General features: G+C 53.8%; 6 protein-coding genes across 6 annotated transcripts; 4 read left to right on the top strand and 2 right to left on the bottom strand.

The window, feature by feature from the left end:
* Window positions 1-66: 66 nt before the first annotated feature.
* Window positions 67-711, bottom strand: PV08_04308 (uncharacterized protein; the record flags this gene model as incomplete). The annotated part of the gene is made up of 1 exon (XM_016378656.1): window positions 67-711. One exon carries the CDS (start codon window positions 709-711, stop codon window positions 67-69), a length of 645 nt encoding a protein of 214 aa, XP_016237333.1.
* A 1,421-nt stretch (window positions 712-2,132) lies between these two features.
* PV08_04307 (uncharacterized protein) lies at window positions 2,133-3,266 on the top strand (the record flags this gene model as incomplete). The annotated part of the gene is made up of 1 exon (XM_016378655.1): window positions 2,133-3,266. One exon carries the CDS (start codon window positions 2,133-2,135, stop codon window positions 3,264-3,266), a length of 1,134 nt encoding a protein of 377 aa, XP_016237332.1.
* Window positions 3,267-3,998: 732 nt separating this feature from the next.
* PV08_04306 (uncharacterized protein) lies at window positions 3,999-4,979 on the top strand (the record flags this gene model as incomplete). The annotated part of the gene is made up of 1 exon (XM_016378654.1): window positions 3,999-4,979. The coding sequence occupies one exon, from the start codon at window positions 3,999-4,001 to the stop codon at window positions 4,977-4,979; it is 981 nt and encodes a 326-aa protein (XP_016237331.1).
* Window positions 4,980-5,482: 503 nt separating this feature from the next.
* PV08_04305 (26S protease regulatory subunit 8) lies at window positions 5,483-6,756 on the bottom strand (the record flags this gene model as incomplete). Its single annotated transcript, XM_016378653.1, has 3 exons — window positions 5,483-5,791; window positions 5,848-6,473; window positions 6,522-6,756. The coding sequence occupies 3 exons, from the start codon at window positions 6,754-6,756 to the stop codon at window positions 5,483-5,485; spliced, it is 1,170 nt and encodes a 389-aa protein (XP_016237330.1).
* A 1,071-nt stretch (window positions 6,757-7,827) lies between these two features.
* Window positions 7,828-11,216, top strand: PV08_04304 (calcium/proton exchanger; the record flags this gene model as incomplete). Its single annotated transcript, XM_016378652.1, has 2 exons — window positions 7,828-7,951; window positions 8,002-11,216. The coding sequence occupies 2 exons, from the start codon at window positions 7,828-7,830 to the stop codon at window positions 11,214-11,216; spliced, it is 3,339 nt and encodes a 1,112-aa protein (XP_016237329.1).
* Window positions 11,217-11,682: 466 nt separating this feature from the next.
* PV08_04303 (uncharacterized protein) lies at window positions 11,683-13,314 on the top strand (the record flags this gene model as incomplete). Its single annotated transcript, XM_016378651.1, has 1 exon — window positions 11,683-13,314. The coding sequence occupies one exon, from the start codon at window positions 11,683-11,685 to the stop codon at window positions 13,312-13,314; it is 1,632 nt and encodes a 543-aa protein (XP_016237328.1).
* Window positions 13,315-13,923: the final 609 nt, after the last annotated feature.

Raw genomic sequence — 13,923 nt, 5'->3', positions numbered from 1 at the left:
TGAATAGCCCAGCAGCCTTGCTGGCTTTTAATGATGAATACATATTGTTATCGTTGACTTGTCAAGTCATGACTTTGCGTTTTGGCACCCGCACTTCTCTAGGGCATCCTGGATCTTCTGCCGGTTTTCGGATATAGAAGTTTCACGCTTTGCTGTCACGTATTGCAGGATCTGGTCCGAGTCTTGTCCGGGCGTAGATCCCTCGATTGGCCTCGTCACATCAACGTCTGTGAGCAGCTCGTCAATCTTCGCAGCTAATCTCGTATCTCGAATGCTCAGCCCTCGCGGACTATGTGTCGTACACGTTACGGTCAGGCAATTCTTGAGATGTTGGCTGTTGTCGTCGCTGACTCGAGCAATGTGAGGGTGGTGATTCATCTTGTCGGCTTCTTCCATGATGGCTCTTTCGACCCTGTCACATTCCTCCGCCGATGAAAGCGCGAGGTGTCTGTGGATGGCGTCTCCCAGGGGATCCAGGATCCAGCGTGCAGCACCGAACGACGACAGCGTCGATGTTGATGGTGTCGTGGGAGCAGAATTAGTGCTGGTGCTGGTGTCGTCGGATATTGATAACAACGACGCCAGTGCAGCGGTCATCTTCTCGGTCTTTGCTTTGGGCGTAGGGTGAAAAGGCTGTGTGATCTCGGATCCATTCTTCAAGAGAAACGTAATCTTCTGACGATCCTCCGAGATGATGATCGGGGTCTCCATACTTGTAGTTGCTGAGCCAGCTAGAGACAAATGTCGGAGACGCTGCTGGCCGAATCGCTCGCTGGAGCTTTTGCTCTTTGTTGTCAATGTCCACAGAGAGTTTAGGTGCACATGATGCCACGAACTTCTAGCTACGAGTCCTCGACCCGGTAGCTTTAGCACTAGCATGGTTATTGTTGCGTGGGATGACGGAGAAAGAAGGAGAGGTAAGGAATAGGACCGTGTCGTGTGGGAAGCAAGATCCGAACAAATGCGAGGCTCCGCATCATATTGAGCTTGGGGAGGCTTTTTTACCTCCCGTTCTCGTACTCGTACTGGTCGAACCTCTCTACTCCTGGCGGTTGCTAGGTAAGGCCTCATCAGCTTTTTGGTGCCTTATTTCTTGTTCATCTATCGATCATTTCGACCTCCGGCTGACACTCCGTACGATCTACGGGTACTACGGCAACAAAACATCATGGTGCTTATTGTCCTGGGACGAAGGAATAAGGTATCCCAACATCTACTCCTTCTCCCCAGCCTCCCCTCTGCCTGTACAGGTCAGGGAGTTTGTCCAGCAATGAACCACGGATCCATTCCCGCTTCCACGCGTGCAACCATCATAAGCCCACCGAGAAAGCCACCAAAAAGCTATGGCAGAACTCCATACGGATAGTGATAGCACCTCGAATCCTGACAGACACCAACGAATCAGATCGCCATGATCACCCTAATCACCACGTCGACCTTGTACGTGCCAATTCCTCTCCTACCAGGGTCGGCTCTTAGTGTCATTTCCTTTCTGCCTTGCTTTAAATACCTGAAACGTCGAGCGTTGGAGGCCAACCTGATACAGGGTATCGAGTAGCTAAGCACTCTGTCCTCGTACACTTCCTGGACCACGCAATGAATATTTCCTGAGGCATCCTACGGCGGTACCTAGTTACGACCTGCGCCAAACACGAACTCAGCCCCCAGAATGGAGGAAGAGACTGATGATTCGAGGCCCCCCAGACCCTAGGTCTGTTCCTGACCTGTATAAGCCACCCCAATGAGTGCAGCCAATGCAAGGTACACCGTACCCGACTCGCCGGGGCCAGGTATATCGCAGGGACGATATGAAGCACGCTCTATCACTCGGTTGTTGAGACGAAGAGTAAGTCTTTCTGTTGTTGATGTTGATACCAATCTTGCCTTGCAACCATTCCCAATACACCTCCGACGGACTACCTTGTCCACGTTGTCATTTGGTTCTGTTTTGCTTCGTCTGGGTTCTCTTTCACTGCATGCATTTCGGCGCGTGAGGATTGTTTGTTTTTGTTTCTCTCAGTCTCTAGCCTGGAATTTTGGCGGCCTTATTGTCACGGCGCGCGCTTGGAGTTCTTTGTACAATTTCAGAGCTGCTTCGGAACAGCCATAGCAGACTGGGCAGGCGCTGAAAGATGCTCCCTGTTGAGATACTGTTATTACTTTCATTGACATCAGTCGCTGCTCATGTGATACCCACACCTGTCCGATCTCGAGATCTTCCGGCCCCAGTTCCACTGGCAGACGACCCTCTGAAAAGTGTCGCAAACAGCATTCTCAGCGCGGCTGCCTCGACGGATGGGCTGTTAACCGTGGGACCTCAAGCGACGACACCAGCATCTGGCGACCCTGACCCCGTCGAGACGACAATAACTTCTTCAAGGCAGACGACAAGCACTCAGAGCGGGCGGACGAGTCAAACAGGCACGGCGACGGGGACAGCGAGCACGCAGTCTTCTTCGAGAAGCGACAGCGATCCAGATAGTTCCTCGACGCCGGGCGTATTCGCGTCTATCGGCGGCACGCAGACGGCGCAGAGTACTCTCTCAGATGCGGGCTCGGGTTCAGCAACCGCAAACTCAGCCGGTCCCACCACGACGGGCGCCAGCGGCAGCAGTTCCTCAAGTACCGGATCATCGTCTACCGCTCCTTCAGGCTCAGACCCGTCGGACCCGAATCCTTCAGATCCTTCCTCGTCGTCACCGTCGTCGTCGTCGTCGCCTTCTACCAACCGCAAATCCGCAAACCTCTCAACGGGCGAAACCGTTGCCGCAGTCATCCTCCCCATCTTGGGATTGCTGGTGGCTCTCTTTCTGCTTTTGCGCTTCTGTCCGCCCTTGAAGAGAAGGTACCGTGAGTGGCGCCAGGATCGCCTGGAACGCTCCGCGTACCGGCGCGCACTCGACGACCCCGTCATGTCATTCTACCCGCGCAGCCGGATCCCGCGACCGCTCAGTTTCGGTTTCTCGATGCCTCCTACGGCCCAGCAGATCGAGAGAAGCCCTTTGAACGGGGAAGCCGGTGGCAGCCAACACTCGGAGAGTGGACCGAATGGGACTGCTCATATAATCGGCGTCGCTGTGCCCATGCCTGTGTCGGGCAGGTTCGGGCATGGACACAGCAGGAGCATCAGTCACTCGAGGACGATGAGCAGTATATCGGAGGAGAGCGAGGGCGTATACGAAGACGCCAGGAGCGAGCGTGGTTCGTCTCGTGAGAGGAACCATGGTGGCAATGTCAATGGGGATGCGAATGGCGGAGGAGATTGATCGATCGGGAATGACCTACGACATCTATGAGATTTGAGACTTTTCTTCCTCTCTGCTTTTTGTGATTGATATTTCTGATGTTTCTAGCCATGTTCATTGAGCGAGTGCGTTCTGGAGCCTGGGTTCTTTTATTGTACTGTACTGTACATTTTCCGTTGCCGCTCAGGGTGTTTGCCTTGTTCATGGCTCACAGCATAGCGTTGGTGCTTGAACACAGCATTGCTCTCCCGGGGATTTTTCAGGAGCGTTATGATACCCTAACTGCTGGCATAAAACACATTCTCTTCCCTACATACCTTCGCTACCTACGTAGTAGATACCCTGTACTCAAAAGACTAGACTGCTGTCTGATACTGTTTAATACTCGGTCCCTGCCGTTGGTATGCTTGGACGTGGTCACGGTTCAGAATCTGATTCGACGGATCGATCGTGGTGGGAACTTTTTGTGGTTTTTGGGGATTGAAGAAGTTTCGCCGTCATTGTCCGACATTGTACGGAGTACAGAGTTGCAACAACATACCTCATCCATACAATACACGTCAATAGATTTTTTGTACCCAGATATTTGTACCTGAGCTAGTTTGCTTGGGTACTTTTATCATTGCAACATCTACTACGGAACACGTATACAACACCGCATCTCGCGAAAAAAGTGTATACATACATACCTGACAAGTCGCAAGTCGACCGTCCTACACTTGAGGCCCATTGGACGTCTTTTCCAGTAGCAAAATGTCAGCCAGGTCCACGACAGGAGGAGCAGGTCAGGGAGAGGACATTGATCTCGTCCTCCTCCGGGACCATCTGGTCTCGATCGCACTCCGCGCAGGACGCATGATCACCAGCGCGCGGCCCAGCACCAGCTCGAGCGGCACGAAAAAGAACAGCGCCGACCTCGTCACCGAGACGGACCAGGCGGTCGAGGCGTTCATATCCTCGGAGCTGCGCACGCTGTACCCCGGGTTCTCGTTCATGGGCGAAGAGACGTACCAGCCCGGGCAGACCCTGGGGCCGGAGCCCACGTTCGTCGTGGACCCGATCGACGGCACCACCAACTTCGTGCACCGGTTTCCCTACGTGTCCGTGTCGCTGGGGTTCGCGGTCGACAGGGTGCCCAGCGTCGGCGTCGTGTACAACCCGTTCACGGGCCGGCTGTACACCGGCGTCAAGGGCAAGGGGAGTTTCGTCTTTGACGTGCCTGCCGGTGCTGGAGCCGCCGGCGCGGGTGACCTCACAGCACCTCCGCGTCCCGAGCAAGGCACGAAACTGCCCACGAAGGAACTCACGGCGCTGGGCGGTCTCGACGGGTGCGTCGTCGCCGTCGAGTTCGGCAGCGACCGGTCCGGACGGAACTGGAAGACCAAGACGGACACGTGGGCGCGCCTGGGCCGGAGCAAGGACGACGGCGGCGCCATGGTGCACAGCGCCCGGGCGCTGGGCAGCGCGGCGCTGAACCTGTGCGGCGTCGCCGAGGGCGTGCTGGACGCCTACTGGGAAGGCGGCTGCTGGGCCTGGGACGTCTGCGCCGGATGGGTCATTTTGACGGAAGCCGGGGGCCTCATCGTCGACGGGAACCCGAGTGGCAATTTCGACATCCCCGTCACCCACCGAAAGTATCTCGCCGTGAAAGCGGCCAAGGACGGAGTGGGCCAGAAGGAATTGGTCAAGGAGTTCTGGAGCCACATTGAGGGTGACATGGTGTATGAGCATTGAGCACCGAAAGACTGGCAGGCCATACTTTGACATAGTATACCCAAGGTATATCAAACTTGGGGACACGACTTTGGAGTCGGATCCGACGACAACCACCACTTCGATATCGAAACGAGAGAACCAAGACCGGGGGACGACAGCATATTACGAATAGCATTCATCGCCTGGAATATCATGGCGATGCAAACCAAAAAAAATAGAGCGATAGACATCAATAGACAACGACGACACTTCTCAAAGGCTAGCCCATCCAGACTTTGAACAAGTCAAGTTGTTGTATCTACAAAAGCATCACCCATAGAGGAGAGCACAAGGCGATCCTGTCAAAGGCGTGTCTTTTAACATTCGAATATATTGTATCACTTCGATTCCCGGTATGCCCTGCCATCTTGAAACCAGAAGGACTTGCTTCTATCCTTGCCCGACCCCGTTTGATAACATTACAATTTTTGTCGCTATGCAGGTACATGATTGACAAGGAGATAGACTGGTGGAAAATCCATCTACTTCCATAGCTTGCCGAGCGAGACTTCCTTGTCGTCATGCTTGTTGAGTACTTTCGCCGTCGCCAAATCGAAATCTTCCTGAGTGACATGGATTCTTCGCTCTCGCAAGGCAAACATGCCAGCTTCTGTGCAAACACCTTTCAGCTCTGCCCCTGAGCATCCGTTCATCTTCTCCGCAATCTTCTTCAAGTCGATCCCTCTGGTCAAGTTCATGCTTCTTGAGTGGATTCTCAGAATATCGGCTCTGGCTTCGACCGTTGGCGGAGGGAATTCAATCTTTCGGTCGATACGACCAGGTCGGAGTAACTGTCGCATACGTGTCAGCATATTGATGATGTGCCAGTGAGGATACTTGTACTTACTGCAGGATCGAGAATATCGAGTCGGTTAGTGGCCATGATGACCTTGATGTTTTTGGTAGGCTCGAACCCGTCCAGTTGATTCAGCAGTTCCAACATGGTTCTCTGTACTTCCGAATCACCTCCACTGCTTCCTTCAACACGGCTAGAACCTATACTGTCGATTTCGTCCATGAATATGATGCTGGGTGCTTGCTCTCTTGCCATGACGAAAAGTTCTCGGACCATGCGGCTGCCTTCACCAATGTATTTTTGCACCAATTCGGACCCTGATACTCTGATGAATTTGCAATTTGAGTGATGCGCCACAGCACGAGCCAGGAGAGTCTTTCCGGTTCCAGGAGGGCCGTAGAGGAGAACGCCTTTAGGCTGGGCGATACCCAACGATTCGAATAGTTCTGGATGATTGAGACCAAGCTCGATGACCTCCTTGATTTCCTTGATTTGTTGATCCAGGCCACCAATCATGTCATACGTGCTGTCCGGTACCTTCTCAACCATCATGAGCGACACTAGAGGATCGACCGACGACGGAAGCATCTTCTCGAGCTTGTATGAATCAGAGAGCAAGGAAACACGTTTTCCGACCGTCAGCTTAGAGATATCAACATTGTCGGCAATATCGACGACTGGAATTCTGTCAGCGGAAGTGTTACCAGCGGAACATCAACACTGACCATATTTGCCCTCTGGATGTACTTTGACCAGCACCTTCTTGGTACCCATCACTTTCACGACCTCTCCGACATATGACCCTGGCTGTTGTAGCAGTCCCAGCTCTTCTCGTAGTAGCCGTACCCTTGAGTTGTAGTCATTTCGCTGAGCTTCTAGTCTTCGGAGGACTGCTTGACCTTGAATGATCTCAAGCTTGAGGGATTCGATTTTGTTGTGATAAAAGTTATCGAGAGCCATGATAGCTCCGGACGGTGATCCAGGTTATACGAAGAGGTAACGTCGAAATAGAGGGCGGTGACACAGCGAGTGCGGATTTTGATGGCGAGGGTTGATGAGTAGCGACTGGAGGGAACAGACACATTGGCCGCGTCTACCAAACGCAGCCTTAGGAACAGCCTCGCCGCAGCCACGAGGCTGAAATGACTTACATAAGCCAAGCGCTCCGGCTTCTGGGGGGACGGATTAAGGTATTGCCGTGTCGGCGTAGTTCCGTATCGCTGCAGTCCCTCCCACCGCCGGCCAGAGCCCGCAGCTCGTACGAGCGCAATAGACTTCGGCATGATCGGGGGCTCTTAGGCGAGAATACGAGCCCCTAGCACCAACTGTAACCCTTATGCGGACCTCTAGCAGTCCTCCCAGCATGTCTATTGGGCTGCTCCCTTTAGGCATGATTGAGGTCCCCTTTAGGCACCGCCGCACCACCTTATCTCGCCGTCTTGTGGTCAAGCGGCATGATAAAAAAGAAACGCAGCCTCAAATTTACTCGAGGATAGATAGAGATGAAGCGCCACGGGCACCTTGACGATTGATAAGCCTTCAGGCATTGCTTTTTTGCATCCTTGTGGCACTGCTCGCAGAAGGTGGTTGGAGAGTCCAGCTGCTGTCATCTGTACTGGGTGTGGGTTGTTTGGATGAGCCGCCCCAGACCATTTCCGATTCCCACCTCCGTCTCCATCTCCATCTCCATCAACAAGCGGGCTAGCTGAAGGCCCTAGCTTCTGCTGCAGGGCTTTGTGTACATATGATGCATCCTCTATTTATGCTGACTTGCTGATATCCTTTGCACGTGCCTCCATTGACGTGCTGTCGCTGCACCTCACCAGTCCAAACTTCCGACAAAGCATCCAACCATCGCGAATCCTCCTCATACCTTCCATACCGATAGATCAACTGACCATATTCGGGATATCCTGGCCAAGCTGATGCGCTGCAGGCCTGTCTCAGGCACTGCCTTGCGTTGCCTGAACCTCGAGCCCTCTATCGTCTCTCGCAGCCTGCCGCCTATCTCAGTATATCAGCATCTGGAGGATGTCTTCCAGCGAGACACCTGGCAGGAGCCCGGCGAAGAGCCCGGTGCTCCGATTTGTCCCAGATGTGCAGGCTGAAGCCACAGCCGGTGAAGTTGCTTCTGGCACTATCAGGAGGGACTATGGTAATTTAGCAGCACATGTAACTTTGATATGAGATCTAATGGGATTGTAGGGACTCTCGGCAGCGTGCAGGCATCTGCCAGCCAGCGTCCTCCTGGCCCTCGAGTCGACGATGTATCCGACCTTCCGCCTCTTTCACCTCAGCTGTCGAGACCGAAAAAGCCGCCAACGATGCGAAGGACGTCCACCCGGACTGGAAAATTACTACCACACCGCGGAGAGCAGTTCTCGGTAGACGACGACCCATCAGAGGTAGAAGAGGCAAATAGCATGCAACCTGGCCCCAGCGCATCTCGACAACAATCTACTGTTCGTCGGAGAACACACCCAGCGACGTTAACACGCGTCGATTCTGCAGAAGAGGAAGCCGAGGAGACGGCACCAGAACAGCCTACTGAAGCTGATGCCGAAGAGCCTCTAGATGACACCGAAGCTGGCGACCTTGGAGACAACGAAGAAGAGGAACTGAGTGATGCTGAGAGCTTCACATTGCGGGATCGGCAATTAGCCATTAATCAGACCCATCCCTTCGGTATAAGAATATGGAAACCTGCCTTGTACAAGAAGGGCAGATCCGTCGAGAAAGCTGCAGAGGAAGACATCCATTCGTCTCCGAGTCAGATCGTGAGTCCTTGGCTCTGGTTTTTCAACTGCCTCTGGACCGTTTTCTTCGGCTGGTGGTTAGCTGTCTCCGCGGCCATTGCAGCCTTCGCATGTTACCTGTTCGCTTTTGACCCTAGTGCGGCTGCGTACGGCAGAGTGTTCCTCGGCTTGTCAAACTATCTCTTCTGGCCCTTTGGTAAGTTTGTCAAGCTTGTGCAAGATGAGAACTATGTGGAAGAAGACGAGGGTGAGGGCCGGAGCATCAGCGAGTACGAACGATGGCAGAGCGGAGACCTTGAATATGGCCGACTCATGTTTGGTCCAACTTTCACTCATTCCGGCTCGATCGTTGGTCGACATCGGAACAGCATCGACTCGGCAAGTGAGACTGATAGTCTCCTGGCTCGAAGTGGTAGGACTGACCGACAAGATACCACGTTGTCTAACAAAAAGCGCCGTCTTTTTGGTCGTGGCCAGTGGACCCTCGGTCGAGTCATCTTCTTCGTCTTCTATTATTTCTTTGTGGCACCCTTGCTACTATTCGCCTCTGGTATCTGCTGGTTCATGGTCTTCTGGATCCCCATGGGCCGAGTGACACTGATCTTGTTCTCAAATCTACGAAAACGTCCTCTTTCAATGACATTCCATCGCGATGTTTCGGCCGCTAGGAGCTCAACCAAACCATCGTCGATCCTCCTATGCACCTATCGCGCGGTTGGCAAGAGATATTGGAAGTACACTATTGACGGCACCAACATTTTCCTCATCAACTTTCTCGCTGTTGTTGTCTTCGTCATTCTCGACTATTTCGTGCTGAAAGTAGCACTGGGCGTCAACTTCTGGCTCACCAGTCCAGCCCTGACGTTTACACTCGCGCTAATTTCGATCATTCCTTTGGCTTATTTCATCGGGCAAGCAGTTGCATCGATCTCCGCGCAGTCATCGATGGGAATGGGGGCAGCCGTCAATGCCTTCTTTTCAACTGTCGTCGAAGTTTATCTATATTGCATCGCGCTCAACGAAGGTAAAGCAGCACTTGTGGAAGGCAGCATCATCGGCAGCATCTTCGCGGGAATTCTGCTCCTCCCTGGTCTTTCAATGTGTTTCGGTGCCATCAAGCGAAAGACTCAGCGTTTCAACGTCAAGTCGGCTGGCGCCACGTCCACTATGCTACTGTTTGCGACAATTGCAGCCTTCTGCCCGACGCTGTTCTATAAAATCTATGGCAGCCATGAAATCATTTGCAGGTCGTGTACAACCGACGACTCGAACCCGAACGACTGCCGGCAGTGTTATTTCCGGCAACTTCCAGCCATCACAGACGAGTTCTATGTGAAGGCAGTCCGGCCATACTGCTGGATGGCGGCTATCTTTTTGTTCTCCTCGTATATCATCGGGCTCCTCTTCACCTTGCGAACCCACGCCGCCATCATATGGAGCACTGACCTTGAGGAAAAGAAGCCATCACCCGCTGGCCAAGTACCCACAGATATCAGTCCATTGGACACCCGGAATCAGAGCGTGGCCAATTCGCAGTTCCTAAACAATCCAAACGGTTATGTGCCGAAGACTGCCATCCGAGAGTCACAACTCTACAAGCGAATTTTAGGGCAATCACTTCGGTCGGCTGGTCTTTCGGCGGAAAGTGATACTCAAAATGAACGCGAGCGTCCAGTGACACCCAAGTCAGTGCTTCATGCTCACGATGGCGACCAAAGCGACCTTCCGCACCTTGTGCCGCCAAAATCAAGCCATGGCACTGAATCTCTCCCGAGTCCAGAAATCCTCCCGTTCGTCCCGTCTTTGTCTGAAGAGGAAAACAATTATCTGGTCCGACAGGTTGCCGAAATTGCAGCCACCGCAGCCACCGTGGCCGCAAGGGATGCAGTCAATCACCCGCGAACTGCTGCCTATCAAGCGAGTCATGCGTCCAGATCAGACACTGTCAAAACTCAAAGACCGAGCAATGGTCGGAAGACAACCATGGCTGACCAGGATGCATTTACCACGCCTGCCACTGAGCATGCTGTTCCCCATGAAGTATCCGAACAAAGTGGACAGGGTGGACATGATGCGCCAAACTGGAGTCGAACCAAGTCATCAGTTATCCTGTTGACTGCGACTGTGGCATATGCCATCGTCGCCGAGATCCTGGTTGATACGGTAGACGTCGTTCTAGAGTCCGTTGACATTGATGAGAAATTTCTCGGTATAACTCTCTTCGCGCTTGTGCCCAACACCACCGAGTTCCTGAACGCTATATCCTTTGCTATGAACGGAAACATTGCATTGAGCATGGAAATTGGCTCGGCATATGCACTTCAAGTTTGTTTATTGCAACTCCCGGCGTTGGTGCTGTTCTCTGCGGTACAGGGACAATGGATCGATGCTGGCGAGTTGATCGATCACACCTTCAACCTCATCTTTCCGCAGTGGGATATGGTGACTGTTATCCTTTGTGTGTTTTTGTTGAGTTATATGTCAGGCGAGGGGAAGAGCAACTACTTCAAAGGAAGTATTCTGGTCATGACATACCTTGTGGTGGTGATGGGATACTATTTCAGTGGGTTTACGACGCTCACGATTATGGAAACGAGTGCCTGGCAAAGCGGTACTCCCGGTCCGATGGGTGTTTCTAGTGTTCGACCGGGTCGTGAGCTGTGAAGGTGGCATCACGTACAAGTCTTCCATGGGCTCCCGGGGCATACCACTAGACAGCTGGACATTGAGCGAGGGCGTTTTGGTCAGTGAGGGTTTATCAAGCGAGGCCACAGGCTTATAATTCAGCGTCACATAGCATAGCATATCATAGGACTCGTGTCTCCATCTTATTCTCACCAATACATTTTTAACACCCCCTAGCCTTGAACACATGGGTTGGTATCCATTGAGGAGTGGTGTGCCTGAGATGTGTCCTTCTTGTTGAACGTCTCTGCTGTCTGTGGCCGATGAGTGTCTCCCCCTTGAATGTCCCAAAGCGGATTAGTCTATCATCTTACTCACCGTATCTGGTCTTGCGCCCATCAATCCTCAACCACTTCGAGTTGTCGATATCACTCCCGCGGCCTTTGTACATCTTCCAAGTGCGTCTTTCCCAAAGGGGGGGCTCCTGAGGCTGTTTACGAAGGATATGGCTGTGGAGTTAGAGTCTCTATCACTATCCTCGCCTCCAGCAGAGCCCTCAACCTCGCTCGTAACCGCGACGCATGCTCTGACGACAACGTCGGAAGTATCGGCCTTTGAGCCGCCATCGTTGCTTGACCTCTTTTCCAACAGCCTCATCCTAGAGCAGATCATTCGATACCTTCCAGTGCGGGTGATCTTGGCCTTGTCACAGACGTCCAAAAGCTTCAAGGCGCTCCTGCTGTCCACGCCCAGGGTCTTTCGCTATGTCGATGTCTCTGCGAGTCGTGGCGCGTGGGTGCTGCACCGTCAGTATGAGCGATTCGACCGTGGAGGCTACCGGTGGCGCAACGAACGCATGGACGAGTCTCTCACCGAGGACGACTTCTACTCGGGCCCTCTGCGCGGCGTGCTTTCCAAGCTGAGGCGGCTCAGAGTACTCGCCAGCGTACAGACACTCGTCGTGGACAAGCTCGCGTCCGTGACCAACGACTTGCTGCATGAACTCGTCGACTCCCGCGAATACAACATCCGCCTGCTCAGCATCAGGGGCTGCTTGAACCTCAACGAGGGCAAACTCCACCAACTCCTCCGGCACATCTGCCGGCCCTCGCGACCCAAAGGCACTCCGCGGCTACAGGGCCTGTACGTGTTCCAACCTCCACCTCGGCCGCCGTCTGGGTCTCAGACTCAGACTCAGTCTCAGCAGCAGCAGCAGGGGTCCTACCGTGGCAACGGCAACAGTAACGACTACTACACCAACGTGGCGCGGTACGTCGGCACCCGCCGCGTACAGGACACGACGGGCAGCGGGACTCCCCTGGACTCTGCGACCACTACTGTGAATAACGTTCATGATCCCAAGTCCAGCTTCGACACCAGTGGGGACGACGAGGACGACTGTTGTCCGTGGTACGGAGCGCGGGGCCAGGCCATTGTCACAGGCCACAATCAGCGCAGCGCGTGGGAAGAGACACTCGTGGCATGCGAGGGCATCGTCAGCTTCGACGCCGTGCTCTGCACGCACATGCACGCCTATATGGACCCGGTCCTCCATCCGGCGTCGCGGCTGGACCTCGACGACACCAAGCCTGGCATACCTACCCTCGCGACCGTCGCTTTGGGTCCCGACGGCTGTGCGGGTTGCGGCGCGGCACCTCCGGGGACCCCGATCTGGGGCAAAAGCTCGCCGCGGGAGTTTCCTCTCCTCTGGCCGCCTCCTTGGACAGGAAGCCTCGTTGACGCCGTCCGTCCTCCACCTCCACCTCCACCGTCGAGCCCGTCCTTGGCCCCTAACAGCACAAATGACAGCGGTAGCAGCAGAAGCAGTGGTGTCGACAGTACCACGAAGCCGATAGCACAGAGACTGGTCGCGTCGTGTACTTGGTGTCTGACGAATCGGTACTGTGAGAGTTGTCATCGGTGGTGGTGCATAGATTGCTTCAATCCGGCGTCATCATCATCATCGTCATCGAATTCACATTTACAAGTGTTGACGTCGACTGCTGCTACTACTTCTACTACTACAGGTACTACGACAGGATCCACTGCAAGTAGTACTACTGTGACGGGTACCACTGGAGACCCTCTTGATGAACCAGTGGATCCAGGAGAGAGTGATATAAAGGTACGTGTGTAAAGTACCAATACTGACTTACTTGATTTGATGCTCACGATGACTCCTTCATTTCACCTTTTTTCTCTCCCTCCCTCTCTCTCTCTCTTGCACACCAAACCCCCTCTTTTCACTTGCCTCCTCCTTCTTCTCCATGTTGTCATGAATCAGATTATCAGACATCGGGCTAACATGCGCCACGTACTCTTTGTCTCTTGTACCATTCTAGGCCCCATTCCCCAAACGCATGCAAATACCCACGGGTTCCCCCGCGGTGACGCGCGACTGCTACGAATGCGGCCGATTGTGCCGTCAATGCGCGCCCTTGCCGAGAAGGCTGTGCCAACGTTGCAAGAGCGTGTACTGCATCAACCACAACACGGGGTGTAGTGAGACGTATGTACGTATACCCCCCGGTTGTACGCTCGTTGACGATCAAACAATTACCCTGGAACCCTTCCTTGCCCTGGAATTCTTGAACTTCAAGGGTTTCTCACTCCCTCCCCTCCCTCTCACTCTCTCCTTCTCCCTCTCGCTTCCTCCCTCTCACCGTCCCTCCCTCTCACCGTCCCTCCCTCTCACCGTCCCTCCCTCTCACCGTCCCTCCCTCTCACCGTCCCTCCCTCTCACCGT

The sequence above is a fragment of the Exophiala spinifera genome (genome assembly GCF_000836115.1).
Source record: "Exophiala spinifera strain CBS 89968 unplaced genomic scaffold supercont1.3, whole genome shotgun sequence".
Lineage (NCBI taxonomy): Eukaryota > Fungi > Ascomycota > Eurotiomycetes > Chaetothyriales > Herpotrichiellaceae > Exophiala > Exophiala spinifera.
This window is presented reverse-complemented; position numbering and strand designations above follow the sequence as displayed.